Source organism: Dendrobium catenatum, unplaced genomic scaffold (assembly GCF_001605985.2).
Source record: "Dendrobium catenatum unplaced genomic scaffold, ASM160598v2 fragScaff_scaffold_1338, whole genome shotgun sequence".
Taxonomy (NCBI): Eukaryota; Viridiplantae; Streptophyta; class Magnoliopsida; order Asparagales; family Orchidaceae; genus Dendrobium; species Dendrobium catenatum.
Genome location: NW_021319800.1, coordinates 110586 through 128122, shown reverse-complemented (window position 1 = coordinate 128122; position 17537 = coordinate 110586). Strand labels below are relative to the sequence as shown.

The 17537-nt window shown below is 35.4% G+C and overlaps 1 protein-coding gene across 5 annotated transcripts in view; it reads left to right on the top strand.

The window, feature by feature from the left end:
- The first annotated feature begins 5821 nt into the window (after positions 1-5821).
- Positions 5822-17537, top strand: part of LOC110097668 (methyltransferase-like protein 6) — a 33323-nt gene continuing 21607 nt past the window's right edge. For 4 of the 5 annotated variants that reach the window (XR_003702415.1, XR_002303222.2, XR_002303221.2 and 1 more), the window contains exons 1-2: positions 5822-6093; positions 8819-8928. Coding sequence is in view for 1 of the 5 variants with exons in the window: in XM_020824175.2 (XP_020679834.1) it covers positions 5890-6093; positions 8819-8928 (314 nt within the window). In the remaining 4 variants the exon portion in view is untranslated. The remainder of the gene's footprint in view (positions 6094-8818; positions 8929-17537) is intronic. The other variant, XR_002303223.2, reaches the window with a different exon arrangement.

Genomic DNA, 17537 nt, shown 5'->3' with positions numbered 1-17537 from the left:
ATTGTGTAAAAGGACGACGGTTCTCTTCCGCACCGGGGAGTGGTGAAAAGAGTGTTTTGTACAGGCTTCTCCGCCTTGCTGTGGGTGCTAAAGGAGAGTCACTTTGTGGTATTAGTGCAATACTCAGAGGGTGCCTCTGAGGAGTGGATGTAGGTCTGGTTATAGACCGAACCACTATAAATCTGGTGTCATTTACTTTATTGCTTTTACGTTTCCGCATTTTAAATTTCAGTTTTAACAACTCTGTGGTTGAAAAACATTTTTCTACAAACTTTAAAAGAAAATTTTATTTCGGTTCAACTTTATTATTAAGAGGGTTTAAAATTTTTAAAACTACCAATTCACCCCCCTCTTGGTAGCCGTGGGACATTTACTTAGGCTTAACAACCTAATTACTAGACTCAACAGGCCTCATTTGTAATCGACTGCGAATACTAGTGGATTCGTTCAAACTGGGCTAGGCCCCGTGGTTTTTCCCCCTTTTACAGGGGTTTTCCACGTAAAAATCTTGGTGTCTCATAAATGCTAGACCCTCTCTCCTTATCTGATTGCGTGCCAGATTTTCGTACAATGCTAAGACGTTAAATATGATATTTCTCTACCGCCGCGAATACTTCTGGACGCAACAAAAATAAACCTTGGTTCCTCAAAATAGTTGAGGATTATTTTGGTTCATCTGAAAGAGTTAAGGGATTATTTTGATTATTTTTTCAATTTGAAAAGTAAAACAATAAGAAAGATGTCTAAACTGAAGTCTAAAGCTATTATGATATAGACAAATTTAGGATTTTGATTAACCACTTTTGCTGATAAATATTACAACGATTTAAATCACCTAAAAATATTAGAACATTGTAGTCGTTTTAACTTCTAAAAGTCTTTTTAGTGATCAAAATTCCATCAATCTAAGAAAAGTCTGGACTTTGAATAACTACTGCTAATAAAAATCACGGTAGTTTTTTTTATGTCGAGGAACTGTCCATTGCCACACTCTACTTCGTCGAGCGCGTTTGGCGGTCCGTAAACCCCGGCCGACCTAATGGGCCACCCAGGCCACAAACTCATAGACGGCGATTTGGAGCCCCCACTTAAGGGCCGACTGCCGCTCGAGGGAATCGAACTCGGGATTGGGGCTTCCCAACCGAGCTAAGCATCAGTGGGTTCACGGTAGTTATTAATGTCATAAATAAATTTTGTTGTAGGAGGGATAAATAGGGGTGGAATAAGTCTTAGTTCTCAGGAGGGCAAGTAACAAATTTATATATAAACAAATAAAATATTTACAAAGGTGCAAAAATAATTTATTTTACACATAATTACTTTTTACAAACTTACTTGGTAGTGTTATAAAAGTTCAACATAATTGAATGAAAATAGCAGGAGACCAAGAGGCTTCCCAATTTTTGGAGGGGGCAAATTGCATGAAAAAAGGGACAGCTGGGGGCAAAAAATAAAATTCAAAGGGTTCATATTACAAATAACCCATACTATACTAAGAGTTTTAATTTTTTTAGAGGGGCAATTGCCCCCCTCTCCACTACACAGTTCCGCCCCTAGAGGTAAATAGTGCAGCTTTGATCTCCTTTCATTTCATCCTCCGGGCACCCTACTCGGTCAAACTTGGCTCGATACCTTGATTGTAAAGCAACTATATACGACGGGAGAATCATTGAGTTTACTCCCTTCGTCAAATAGATAAAAACAATCAACTAGGATTTGTTTGACTTTCGTTTGGGATAACTTTTTTACTACTGTTAATTACATTTGGGACGGCTTTCTTCTAAAAACATTTTTAAAGATAAATTTTTTATTAAAAAGCTGCTTTTTGAAAGAAATTTACAGCTGTGCTGAAGAAGTAGATAGCGAACTTCATTAAATTTTACGTCCAAAGCTGACAAAAGTTGAGCAAATTTAACATAGAACAGTTATAATAATTAAGTATTGAAACAGTATGTGATCAAATAAATTGGAAGCTTCCTCTCTTAAATTCTTCATACTTTATTTCTAATATATAAAATGATAGTTTTAATCCTTTCAGATGAGATAGTTCCCCTTTTACAGATCTGAGCTAAGCATACAGACTGTTATATATGCAGACAAACACCCGCTTGGAAGCTTTCAACGAGCTTTTGGACGCCAAGAAGTCATTTTTATGGCCGTTTTATTATTATTATTATTATTTTGCTTTTTATTTTTTTCATTTTTATGGCCGTTGACAAGAACATAAAATTAATTTTAGGTTTCGTTTGGGGCGGCTTTCTTGTTGCTTCTTTAAGCATTTTTTTAGTACAAAAATTCTAATTTTTATGATAAAAAATTGTTTTGAAAAGCAATAAAAAAGACATCCCAAACAAAGGCTTAGCTGGTATGGTTGGCTATGATAGATCAAGATTATTGCTTGGGAAAGTTTTGTTATTGCTTTCTAAAGGAGTTTTTTAGTAAAAAAAATTTTTGAACAAATAATTTTTTACTAAAAAGTTGTTTTAAAAAGCAGTAAAAAAGCTATTCTAAATGAAGCTTATATTCGCACAAAATAAAATTTTAATTATATTTCTGAGTTTAATTAAATAGGACTCTGCTTGAATGATCTTCTTCCAACTAATGCAATTTGTTGACGGTTCTTTCATCCCTCGTTGATTTTTTTTTTTTTTTTTTCTGGGGAAGAATAAATCAAATAAGGTACTGTTTGGTATTCTTTTCTTTAGTTTTTCTGTTCATTAAAAAAAAATTAAAACTATAAAATATATTTTTTAATAGTTTTTGTATTTTTATTAAACAATTTGATTTGCATTAATAATATAGAAAATATGAGTTTTGGTGCGCTTGTAAACTCATGTATGTTATGCTCCCTCTCTATGCTCTCTCATAATGTCTAGGAGAAGGATGTTATATTCTAGTTCTTCTATTACGGTACCAAATACAACTAATATGTCAAGGAGATGTTTCTTATATCTTTAATTATTATGCTAATCTTAAGAAGCAATAAAAAAGCCGTCCCAAATAAAATCATAAATTTATGATGCACTTTGTAAAACTCATGTATGTTATACTCCCTCTCTATGCTCTCTCATAATGTCTAGGAGAAGGGTGCTATATCTCTAGTTCTTCTATTATGGTAGTACAAAAAATAATTAATATGTCAAGGAGATGTCTCTTATATCTTTAATTATTATGTTAATTAATTAAAATTAATGAATCTTAGGCTCATTTAATTAAATACTTATAAACCTTAACACATAACCACCCACTTAATTAAAGATCCATATAACCAAAACTTTAGATCATCATCAAAACCTAACTAGTCCTAATCAAACCCAAAGCTTAAATCTTATATAAAGCCAAATTAGCAACTCTAAGCCTTTGGTAGATACTTGTCTCCACCTCTAAATATCATGCCATATATATTGGTATACACCCCAAGGCACCATATACCATCCAAAGCTATAATAAAGGGGGAAAGAAGAGGGACATCAAGTCCGAGTTAGTCATAAAACCTTCAATCTTGAGTGTTTGCAGGGAGCTTGTGTAGACCTCCAAGAAGTAAAAACAAAGAAAGAAAGAGTATATTTATGGCTTAATTACTTCTCTCTCAATCTTTCGCAAGTAAGGATCTCACCTATACACACCCCACTCCTTTAGAGTCCATTAGATTTTCTTCTGAAAGTTTTAGGCTACGACTGCTAGCTAGGTTAGTTCAATCCTAAGAAAATTCATAAAGCCACCATAAATTTAGAAAGACTTTATACAAAGAACTTCAAAAGCCCTGTAAAAAGTGGCACAAGATTTTACTGTGCAAGAGACCATTGGAATTGTAAAATTGAAGAAGTGTGGCACATCTAGCCTCAATATCTACCTAATAACTAATGATGTTGTTTACCTTACATGCACTCTTATACTTAATAGGGAAGCTACTATTTATAGGAGATTCAATTACTTAATTAGTCAATGACAATTAGATCTCAAATTTGAGATCCAACAACCCATAACTCTTCTTATGAATATCCTTCTAATGATCCTTGCATGTGAATCCCTTACAACATGTAGCTCTTGCATCAAACTAGACCAACCCTATAAGAACCATATATGTAGACCCAACACAGTTAGGTAAGTCATTTTAAATAAAATTTTACTGAATTATAGAGCATTAACATTCATTTTAAAATTATTAAAAATTATTAAATTTACAAAATTAAAATTGTTATTTATCTAAAATTAAACACCAATTTCTAAAAATATAAATTAATATATTATCATGGATAAATATTTTGAACTATTTTAATAAATATTCTACATTTGATTAATATTATATCTGTCTACAAACCATTTTAATAAATATTATAATCTATTTTATCATAATAAAACTATAAAATGAATATTTTAAATTTAAATTAAACATTTTTATGATTTTTTTAGTATTAAATTTTAGGTTAAATTTTGAATACATTCTTGGAATAATTTATTTTAAATAACTTACATATTCAGCATATTTTCTTATTATTTTCATGCATTTAAGAGTTTTTCATGCATTATAAAAATTAAATGGAATATTTTGTGAAATATAATTTGCTTGTAACATACTAAATATCGAAAATTATATTTTTAATATTAAATCAATCTCTTGTTAAAAAAGTACAATTTACACTTTATCATTATAAATGTGATATATTTCATGCTTGATCTTGCATTGCATTTAAAATGCAATTATAAAAAATGACATTCGTGTGTTATTTGTTCTAAAATAAAAAGAAAAACAAATTTGACTTTAAAAATACGCATGCACCATGTGTCATGCATTCATATCATCTACATCATATCAATTATGCATTAAAAATGTTATATTCATAAGTATAATATATTTTAAGTTAGCTTTGCTATTCAATTTATTTTGATTTGGTCCACTTGTACACCATAGGATCCTTCACATTTGTGTGCAAGCACTTTCATGATGTATAGGTCTTATATGTTTGTTTGTATACATAGAATTAGGTCTATATATGTTGCATTTAGTATCATGCAATCAATATTTAAATACAATTTTATGAAATGAACTATTGTATTGTGATGTGATCAAAGCTTTGATACTATCTTACTACTAATGACATGTATTTTATGAAACATATAGGATAGCAAGTCCTATATGAATAGATGGTAAAATTTACACTTTCTATTACTTTCTATTTTTTACTTTACAACTTATTCACGTGTCATTGAGCTTAGGTTATCTACTTTGTCGGCTAAAATCCTAGAATTAGATTTTCTAAAAATTTAAATCATAAGAAATTATACGACTTATCTAACCAAGTGACTTCTTATGCTTTGACAATAAGAAATTATACAGCTAAAAAGCTTTAGAATCAGAGACTTTATCATCATTCTTTATTGCCTTGCTAGTTCTTATCACCACTTACATGGCAATTTTAATCTCACTTGGGAAGATCTCTTCATCATAAAATGGGCGAATTATAACGTCCGGTCACCGGACGTCCGGACACCTAATCCGGACTCGCCATGTCACCCGAATACACTGGATCCCGGTGTATTTTGGTGACGTGACGCGTCTGAATTGATGTCTGGACGAATCCGGACACCGGACATAATAATTTGCCCATAAAATGAGTATACAAAGATGGATTTTGCCTCATAATGAATTGTGAGGGAATGACATCATATGCCTTTTGCAAAAGACAGTAAAAGCCATTTAATATTTGCTATGTTTTTACTTTTTACTGAATAGTTACAAAAACATAGCAAAAAATAATAAAAAAGCATTAATAATTAAATATTTGTCACTATTTTAATGATTTTGTAAAGCACAGCTAATCCTCACGTTCCGGACAGAATAATTTCATCTCTGCAGGGGGAGGAGGGATCGGGCCGGTCGCCGGCGTAATGGCTGAGGAAGAGAAAGTGGTGCAATACTTTTCTAGGGATTTCGAATGGGAGGAGCTCCGAGATGAGGTCGAGCGGAACCCTAAGTTTAGCTACCATCTGTCCTCCTTCTCCCCTTCTCTTTCCTCGCCATCTCCAGTGGACGCCGACGCCGACGCCTGGAGAAACTTCCACCGCCGCCATTCCACTGGGACATTTTTTAAGGTATCGCATTGCAGTTTATCACATGTTCTATTTCATGTCGTTTCTTTATGTCTGTAAACGTTCGGTCGATTGGCGTTCGTTCCTAAAGTCCAGCTATACTAAGTTCCTGACTTAAAATTCCGTTTCTGTCAGTATAATATTATCAGAGAATCTCATGTGTGTGTGTTGGGAATGATGAGAGCAGTAGCTCAATTTATCGAAATTAGAGAAGAAATGTATTTATACTACATACACACAACGCTATGAAGAGGAAGTAAATGGGATTTTTACATACAAGAAGTCTTAAAAAAACAACAGAACCCATAACCGGGAACTGAAAGGGGTGGGGGGAAGGAGACTCCATATAGAACCGTCAGTATATGTTCAGTTAAGATTTAAATTAGGCGCAAAATCAGCTAGAGGAAGACTGGTCCAGCAATGCTAAAAAATGGCCATCCAAGTAGGGTGGCTGAACGGTAAAATCATCGTCCAAAAATGTCCACATAGATAGTGACAGTAGGCCATAAAAACCAAGTGAGTTTAGATTGCCACCAAGAACCAAAAGGAAAAAGGTCTATGGAATAAACACCATGTCAAGACCAAAAATACAAAGAGTAGGCCCAAAACTACCCGTGAATAAACTAGAGAAAACAGGAAGAAGGAGAATGAAGTCAGCTATGGAGACATCCAATATTTAAGCATTTCCCAAAAATTGGTAGGCCAATTGTTATCCATTTTTTCCTTTTTATTTTTTTTATTTTTTTTTTATTTTTTTGTAATTTGAAATTAAATTCTAGCTATCAGGTTCTTAGGTTTAATGATAGTGAATATGACTATTCTCTCCAGCCAAATAGTTTATATTAGCATGAAGTAAGCAGATAAAGCTGTATAATAATATAGTGATCATGTTAAAAATAACTAAAATCATTAATTTGCATTAAGGGCTCCTTAAGAGAAAAAATTTCCACCAATAAGGGCATTTTTAATAAGCCACATAGAGTAAGAGCAACAACAAAAAAGTGGTTAGAAAGAGTTTAATTGCTTACAGAGCAAAGAAAACATGTTATTAATGTGAAACCTTCTATCAAAAGAATTGGTATTAATGCCATCCAAATGAGTCATCCATTTCTAAACAAAATATTTCAGGGAAAGTCCTTTATTTCAAACAAATTTCGTCAATTGAAGATCCGAATGTTAGAATGAATAATATTTATGCAAGAAGTAAGAAAAGCCATCTTTCCCATTCCTTTAAAGTTGATTCACATTAAGGTCAAGTGGAATAGCCTTAAAATGTTGAAATTAATAGCTTCAATTGAGGATGATGTTCTTGGGAGGATCTAATTTCCGTTCAGAATAATAGCACTGATTTAACATTCATAGGAAAATAAAAAATGAGGATGTTATAGGAAATGTCCTTACTACTGATTAAGCTATTTGTGCAGGATTAATGAGGATTGGAAAAACTAGGTTATATTTGTCTGCGAGCAACTTGGTAATCACTTATAAAATTTCTTACAAGAGAGATATTTGTTGTTAGAAAGGCAACTAGCATGAAGCTACCCATGAATCAATGCAATAGTTGAGTGTTTTATTATATTTGGAAGCTTAAATGTTTGGAAGAAGTGTCCCTCCTCTGGGTAAATTGAGGATGAACAATATCTTAGGAGGATATGAAAAATTTAGAAGTGCAATCACGAGGACCTAGTATTTTATCCTTCCCATGTTGAACAAAGTATCTTTAATATCTTTATTAGAAAAGGGGGCAATGAGTAGATGGTTGTCTATTGTAGACAAAATAGATTCAATTGAGTAAGGAGAACTGTGTAGATGATGGTGTGATGAATAATTGTTTTAGTAGATACATATTGAGAAGTAAAAAGAATGCCTTGGGAGTATGAATCTATTTGACAAAGTTATGATTGTGTTTGTTTTTAATTTCTAATACATGAAACTAAATCATCTCAAAAAAATTTCGGCGCGGGGTATGTATTTTCTTTGACATATGGGGTCATGAAACAAATTCCTTGGATGATTTTAGCTTGTTGAAGAGATAAGAGTCCAAGGGATTAATTTCTAGAGAGAAGAGCATTCTACTCCATTCTTCCATAAAGAAAATGATACAGTCAAAGAGATTGTTTGCCTTGGAGTATGTTGAGAGTAGCCTTAACAACCTTCAACTTTTGCATAGAATAAAAATTATGCCACCACGTGCAAAAAGAACACCAATCATTCATGATAATATCCTTGAAAGTACTGCAAAGGTTGGGAAATTCTTGAAAATGTGAAAGATGAAATGAGGTTATGCACTCCTTTTCTCAATATTTGCTTTTGAGAAGAGACTAGAAAATAGGGAAATGGGATGTTAAGAGGGAGGTGATTGTGGATAAGTGGGAAGGAGATAGAAGTACAAGAGTACTTGACGGCATGCCCTCCTTTTCACATGATGATTGAAGGAAAAGTTATTTTAAGACAATGCAATTGGCTTTGGTACGAATGTGGAATGACAATTACTTCTAAAACCTAACATCTTGGGTTTTCTCTCTATTTCATTGTTATTTCTAATAGAATTAGGAAAGGGACCTAATTTAAGTTACATCTCATCAGTCATTTTTCCAATTTCTGCTCAAGCTAGGATTCTAAACTTTCTTTCACAGCTTCTCATAATAATAATTATATATTCATTTTCATGAAAAAGTTTGGGTGTTGTAGTTTTAAATTTTAAAGCGGGGTATTTTTTAATTGTCAGGAAAGGCGATACCTTTTAAAGGAATTTCCTGAACTTATTGTTTTTGATGGTTCCATCCGAGTTTTAGAAGTGGGTTGCGGGAATGGGAGCACAGCTCTCCCAATCTTAAGGTATTATTGTAGTCCTATTCATTTTTTCGTTCAAAATTTTATCTTTTTTTTCTTAATTAACTCGTATTTTACTATGGAATTTCATCGGCCTAAGTTCATCCAGGATTTTTAAATGAATTTGAAAATACAACACTAAGAACTCTGTGCCTTTTCCCATCCAATAGAACTTGAAGGAACTGCAAAAAGAGTGTATTCTCCTTGAAAATCTTAGAGCCATTAGCATAATGTATTTTTTGGTTACACACAAGTTGTGATGGATTTGCAAAAAATAATGTTTTTTTTTTTCCTTTATGCTCTATCCTCCCGTGGGCTTTGAAGATGCGTCATGATGGAAAGAGAGAAATATGGTATGCTAAGGAATAGAAGATGTATCCCTTCCTAATGAGAAACTTTGAAAGGCTGATTGAATATATGTATTCTAGAGATTTTTCTTGAATTAAATAAGGATTCAAATAAGATTTATTTATTTTAATTAAAGCTGTAGAGATTTCCAGTAAGAGCAAGCCTTTATATTTAAAAAAAATATCGATTAAGGAACTTTGTTTATGTTTACCATACGGGCGTATAATTCAATATTGAAAAGGTATATGTTAGAACTTATCTAAAAAATTAAGGGATATAAGACTTATAAGTAATGAACAGGGTCAATAAGTCTTTGAGGCTCAAGGAATAGGCAATCTTAACATAAGTTCACAAAGGTCAATGGGACTTTAAAGCTTAAGATGGATGTCAAACAAGTACCCTAAAGACCTAAGCACGCCTTTCTTTGGTGTGTTGGGATCGAAGACCACTGCCGCAGTGTCGTATGACACCGACCATGCACGTTTTTCTCCAGCGTGTTGTGAAGGCTTAGACTTCCCAAATTTTTCCTAAACGATGGAGACATTGGGAGCTTGCTGAAATTTCCAGTGAACAGAGGACCTAACTTGAACAAAAATATAGGGGCCTTGACTTAAATGAACTACATGGGAACAAAACCCAATTCAAACAACAGGGAATCAGATATTAAACTAACAAACGCATAATGAAATTGAAAATATAAAATGCTAAATAATGATTCAAAGCACTCAAATGAACATCAATAAGCAACTATAAATAATGACTCGTGGTGAATAAAATTCCCACATCCTACCCACAAGCTGCGATCAATACGAACATGGAACTTATGGTGAACAAAACTTCAATTAGCTTATGCTTGCAATCAATTATTAGTAGTAATTAAATATAGTTGCAGGTGAATGCACAAAAATATCCCAACAAGTGCTGCAGGTCATATATGAATAACAATGATTGATGTGTGACATTTGTATCAACCTTGCAAGCATGTGTATCAAATAACAATGCACATAATGAAATATTCATGAATGGTAGCAAGAGATGTGCAGTGATACGCTCAAGAGAAAACCGTGGAGAATGTGCAATGAGAATGCAACAACGCTATGCAATCAACATCAAAATACAAACAAATACATTGAACCCCTGCAAGTAATGAAGGGCAATGCATGATGAATATGATGAACTCCTGCAAATGGTGACAACCAATGTCCAATAAACATAAAGAGCTCTTCAGAAGCACATATAAGAGGGTTACAACGAATGCGACATTCTATCTACGACAAAGACAACAAACTCATAATGCATGCAAACACTACGACAATGATAGGAGATTTGTCGTATGCGCAAAGATATGCCTATGACTGTTAATCGGCAATAGACAACAAATGCCATGACATCCTTGCAATCAATGCTAATTGCTTTGCAGACAAATACGATAATTCTCTAAGGACAGCGACAATTGATACAGCTCGCTTACAAGCATCTACAAGGAACCAGTGAGTGTCTGTGAGTAATAGCATACAAATTGTAAAAGTAACGAGTTTCCTACAAATACAATTAAGAGAACTATAATGCATGTGACACACTACCTATAAGTAGAGGACAACATACTTGCGATACACACGAGCTCTTACAAGCCGCTGTAGGAGACTCTTTATCTACAAGCAAATGCAAAAGAATTGTAGCAAATGTAAGTATCTACGAGCCACTGTAGGAGGTTTTCCATACACACGACACGCTGTCTACATGCAAAAGCAGCGAGCTTGTAATAAATGCAAGCCCCTACGAGTACTGCAGGAGATTTATTAGTGTATGTCAATCTACCTGCATAATGCAACGAGCGACCCATTATACAACACTACAATTTACTTGTAAGCAAAAGCATGAAATTCATAGTAAAAACTGCGGGCCACTGGTAAACTGAAGCATTATACTTATGATGCCATACTGTCACACCAGATAAATCAGTCCGCTTACAAACAACAGGTGGAAGACTCTTGATGTGACATGCAGCTCTCTTGCAGAATGAAGTACACCCGCAGGTTGAATATTGTGATAGGAAATACTTGGTTTCAAGTAGTTCCTAACCAAAACTGAAGTAGAACAAGGAGAAAACTGCTGTCCACAACAGTTTAACAGCAGGAAACACAAAAAATCTGAGAGAAAACACAGTAGAACTCGTAGGGAAACAAAGCAAACACTTTTATTTCAATAGAAGATGAAAAGCACTTGCAAGATACAACTTTCCTTCAATTTGAGAGGAAGGAAAAACTCTCCAACGATCTCCGGCAAAGCCAAGAGTCCAAGAGCAACAAACCCTAGATCTCAAAATAATTCAAATTCAAGATAATCCCCCCTTTTCCTCCTAACCTCCTAATTAACCATAAAGGAGTTTTACAAAATGTCTAAACAGCCCTTTGCATTGAAAATTTCCCTCCCAAAACTCCTCCTTGGCCCCCGTCGGTTTTGCTTGCGCCGCTCGGATCCGCCCGCCCCGTGCAGTTTCGCCTCGAGTAGGTGAGGACCGGTCCGGGTTGGACCGGTCCAGCCGGCCCCTCCTAGGCCGGCCTAACAGTACTCCCCTCCCAAAAACTCACCTTGTCCTCAAGGTGAAAGGAGGGGAATTGCTCTTTCACTCTTTCAAATGGTTCCCAAGTCGCCTCGAAATCAGGAAGGTCCTTCCATTGAATCAACACTTCCTTGTTTCCTTCTTGATCTGATCTTACCCCCATAATTTCCAGGGGTTCTAGCATCACTTCCCAATCCTCAGTCATTGTTGCTGGTAACTCGGTGCTAACTGTATGCTCCCCCAAAGCTCTCCTCAGCTGTGACACATGGAACACTGGGTGTATAGTAGCGGAGGAGGGTAACTGCAGACGATACGCTACTGCTCCAATCTTCCCCAAGATCTCATAGGGGCCAAAGTATCTTGGGGCCAGTTTCTCGTTCCTCCTGCTAGCCACTGATTTCTGCCTGTAGGGCCTCAGCTTCAAGAACACTTTCTCCGCCACCTCATAGTGTATGTCTCTTCTGTGCGTATCCGCTCGCTTCTTCATTAATTGTTGGGCCCTCTCCAGATGTTTCTTTAAATCTTCCAACACTCGGTCCCTCTCCTCTAAGTACTGTTTGACTGAAGAGACATGTGTGTTTCCCTTCCCATAATGTATAGTAGCTATGATACCAATTTGATAGGAAATACTTGGTTTCAAGTAGTTCCTAACCAAAACTGAAGTAGAACCAGGAGAAAACTGTTGTCCACATCAGTTTAACAGCAGGAAACACATAAAATCTGAGAGAAAACGCAGTAGAACTCGTAGGGAAACGAAGAAAACACTTTTATTTCAATAGAAGATGAAAAGCACTTGCAAGATACAACTTTCCTTCAATTCGAGAGGAAGCAAAAACTCTCCAACGATCTCCGGCAAAGCCAAGAGCCCAAGAGCAACAAACCCTAGATCTCAAAATAATTCAAATTCAAGATAATCCCCCCTTTTCCTCTTAACCTCCTAATTAACCATAAAGGAGTTTTACAAAATGTCTAAACAGCCCATCGCATTCAAAATTTCCTTCCCAAAACTCCTCCTTGGCCCCCGTCGGTTTTGCTTGCGCCGCTTGGATCCGCCCGCCCCGTGCGGTTTCGCTTCGAGTAGGTGAGGATAGGTTCGGGTTGGACCGGTCCAGCCGGCCCCTCCTGGGCCGACCTAACATATTGAAGAAGATGACAATATACAGAAGATGAAGTGAACTAAACTGTATTGCCGATGTGCGACAAATGAAGTCCAACGCATTGTTAAATAATGTCACCGGATCTGCAACATTTATATAATCCGAAAAAAGATGTTTACCAATTCTCAAATGAAAACCAGTGCATTTCTCAATGATAGTCATTTGCACAGCTGATCATTGCAAAAACATCCTCCCTAATGCATCAGAATGCATACCGAAACATTCGTAGCATGTATATATTTACAATATGCAGAAGCATCATGCAAATATATCACCCGATATGTAAAATGCAACACGCTTTGGTGACATATTGCATTAACATGTAAAATGTATCATGCACATGTACACTGCAACATATAAAATGTATTACACAAGTACACTGCATAAGGTGTAAAATATACTGTGTAGCAACGACTCGCTATGTTGACATGCAAACATATCATGCACTATACGAAAGCATTGTATCATTATGCAAACATGTTATGCATGCAAATCATCTACTATTGCATCAAGCTAACATGCAACATGTCAAACATCAAGCAATATGCAAATGCAGTATTAACATACACATAACATGCAAAAATGTTGTGTAGATCAGCTGCATTGCATACATACAACTACTATACAAATGCATCTTTTAACCTACATGTAAAATTATATACTTTTATTGACCCCAACAAGCGTGTTGTATACACACACATGGCTTATGAGGATGTTGTGCGGGTCATGAAATGATTATAAATTGGAGCTCGATCCTTCTACGTTAATATATGGGAAATCAACACGGCTCGAACCATTAAACAAATATACAGTCACAACACGGACAAGTATATTTATTTTATACGTTTATATTAAGCCTTTAATGTCTATAATAAGAAAAATTCATTAATAAATTCATAAAGCTGACAACGAACCCGATCATCTGTCGGCGAGTAGAAAGAGTTGACAAGGTTCAATTGATAAAGTATAATTGCCCATAAATATCCCGATGATGGCCGTGTTGATAGAAAATCTCGGCCGGAGGGGATCACAAACATTTAAAATGCCTCCCAAATTCCCATAAAAATTTCAATACACGAAAAAGTCATCAAAATCTAAAATATTTAAAATTAAAAGAAAAGCTCTAAAATACTTAAAGCAAAATCCATCCATCCTCCACAATTGTTTGCTGAGATGGAGAGATTAGAAAATCACTTCAGCTCACAAAGAGTGAATGCCGGGTCGAGAATATCACTAGGATTCATTCTCAATCCGTCTCTTGCTAGTAAGGACGTGATACGTGTCCTCTAACTAGTGATTTTGCTGTCAAATGACATCACTGGTAAGTAGTTATCACTGGGTCCCTCTGACCTGGTGGTTTTGTCGCCAAATGACACCATTAAATTACGGTCATGATCAGAATTTGCAGGTTTTCCAATGACATTACATCCTTAAGTAATGAATCAATAGGATATGATCGATAGGGCACAAAACCCTTTGTTAGCTAAGGTGGATTCAAATTTTTATCTCCTTAGACAAATATTCATCACAGGTCTACAAGGTACTCTTGGACTAAGTAACCTATGGCTGTCGACAAGGATCGTTCTATCCGGTTGGGTCGACTACCTCCTCTGACTAAGTAGACTAGGGATTATGATGACTCGAGATGACAGAACCATGAATCTTGATCGGGTCTATCATCATTCCCCCCACCATTCATTTTAAGTGTAATGTGGTGAATTTCTAATTTTAAATATTAAATTCTCAAATACCAAATCATGTTGCTACTATACGTCGGATACTATGTATATGTTTGACGACTAGCCTTAATGGAAAGTTCTTTCTCTATCGGGAGGGGTAATTAACTATAGGGGCTTGCACCTATAGGAAGCCTAAACTCATATCATAAAGTCATTGCAAAATGAGGGTGAAATCTCTAGGTAATGTCTTATTCAAAATCCTACCTGCCTTCTGAAAAATTGTCTCAGAACTTACTCGTTAAAACTCTCCTCTACGACCCAAAAAAAGAAGAAAAAGGGCCGCGGAGAGGCAGTGGCGTGAATTTTGGAGCCTGCACCTGAGTTTTGATTTAAATTTTTGGTGCTTATTACTTTATTTGTGAGTTACCTAGAGGATCACGGATTACAACTTAGTTTTTGGCATTGCTGAATGTGGTACATAGGACTTGGAAATTGGAATTGATCCAACTGTTGATCTGACAACCTCGCCCTATAAGCAAGATGTCTAATTTATTATGATTATTGTATGAATTGATATAACTTTCAAAGTTATTTACTTTTCAATTTATTTTGTTTTGTCTGGTTAAGAGGCAAAAACTATTTTTTAAAGCAAACTGACATACTTGAGACAAGCCTGTGTTGAATAGGAATTGGACATGTGATCCCATCCAAATGTTTGTATTGATTTATATTTATATTTCTTTTTATGGACATGTAACCCAATCACATCTTGACTCAATTAACAATAAGTGGCTATTTTTCATTCTATGATTGGGTAATTGACCATCTATGGCATTTTGATATAAATTTTTGCTCAACCACTGGTTAAAGATGGTGGCTATGAAGGTCAAAAGCTTTAGAAAAGAAAGTATTTAGCAACTTGTTACCTAAGAATACTTAATTAATATAAAAATATTAACTCTATCATGTTTATTGATGTAATCGGATCCTATCCCTTAGTGTAATTGGTCTACTCCTGATGTTGCCACCCATCTCCTAGAGTCCTACTGTGGACTCATTTTGATGCAGCCGATCCATGTATTGCACCCAACAGAGATGATAGAAGTAGTCTCTATCTTGGTCCAACTGACCTCCGATGGTGTAGGCAAGCCTTTCTTGGTGTAGGGATGGTTAATTTTGGCTTAAATTTTCCATCTTTCTTTAGCAGTCCAGCCTCTGAGATAGTTTGGTAGGATAATCCCAAATAAATTTCAGACCTAGATTTTAAACTTTATTGGACTTAAAGTAGAAGCGACCATATTTTACATGCCATGTGTTTCTACAAATAGGTCTGCCGATCAACTCATAGTCTTTGTAAATTTCTAAAATAATTATCCTAGCAGGGTTGAAGAACTTGCACACTGAACTATTCATCCCCCGTTTGCACAGAAATAACAGGCACATTATCCACATCATCGGTTCTTAGCCAGAAATGACAAGCAGGATGCCTTGTTAGATAAAAATGGACATATATTATGAAGATGTCAAACATGATCATCTACTGTTAACGTAATGGCTGATGTTGCGATCAAGCCAACCAGCTTATATTGTTAATGCATATAACAGACGAAGCGCAATAATGAACAAGGCTTAGCAACGGAAACTGGATAACAAGTAGAAAGTCAACAGAATTGGCCCTAGGCAATTGTGGTTTTCAGGTTCAACCACCACCCCGGATGTGCATTTGTGTTGTATTTGCATATCAATATTAAGAACTCATTTCTGACAAAAGTTTTGATCCAAGATCTTTTGGATAATTCTAAAAGTAGGTCTTGTGCTTTAACTTGTATTCAATGCTGCTTGGCCTAAGATGAAGTACGAAGAGTTGATTAGGCATGTGTGGTGGTTGAATCTATTGATAGTTGGCAACCTAAATGATACGGAGCATTTTAGTTGTAGCATTCTTTAGGAGTAGTTTATCTAAGTTTGTTACAAGTTTGTTACTAGTTTTTAGAATGTTCTTAAAAATGCTCCTTAGGACTAGCTTATTACAAGTTTCTAGAAGATTCTTATTAGCCTATAAATAGGCAAAGTATTGTAGTACGAAGATATTGATGAAAATATATTCTCTTTGAAGCTTTTTGAAGCTTTGTGTTTGTGATTGTTCCCTGGATTGGGAATTCCCTTCAAGCAGGTCCGATTCTTCCGACGATCACCACATCACTAGATATACATTTAATGTTTTAAGTTTTTGCTTATTATTTAACTTTTGAATTGCTCAAACTTATGTCTCTTTGCCAACATATTCACAATCCTATGACTCGATTGCTTGGCTGAATTAACTAAACATGATCTATCTTTTGGTTCTCATTTCAAGATAACAACATCGATGACAAGAAAACTTTCCTTGGACTTGGATGAAAGTCAACAATGGGATGTGAGATTTTGGTCAACAAAGGTATGGACACACAGGGTAATTTTTTATCCTGATCAGAGGACGTAAGGTCTTTGTAAGATGGCTTCCCATTTGAGAGTCTCTTATGAGCTATTTTCACATCCCTGCTCATGTGGTTGTTGTAAGATCTAACGAGGAGTAGAGGGATATGTCCCATAACCTATGTTGCTGCAGCATGAGGTCGTGGGATTCATTGTGTGGTCTTGTTCTTTAGTTTGACTTGTTTGGTGGGGTGAGGCAAGTTATATACATGGGCATAAGTCACGAGAGGTGCAGGGCATGTGCAAGTCGGCTCCAGCAAAGTTGACGACGCAGCTTCTCTTAAGTGGGCAATGGGTGTCGCAAGCTGACATCATGGTGGGCTATGCGAATCAAATAGAATTAAAGAAACTAAAATCAACTTCCTCAAGTCATTTATTACCTCAACACTTCCA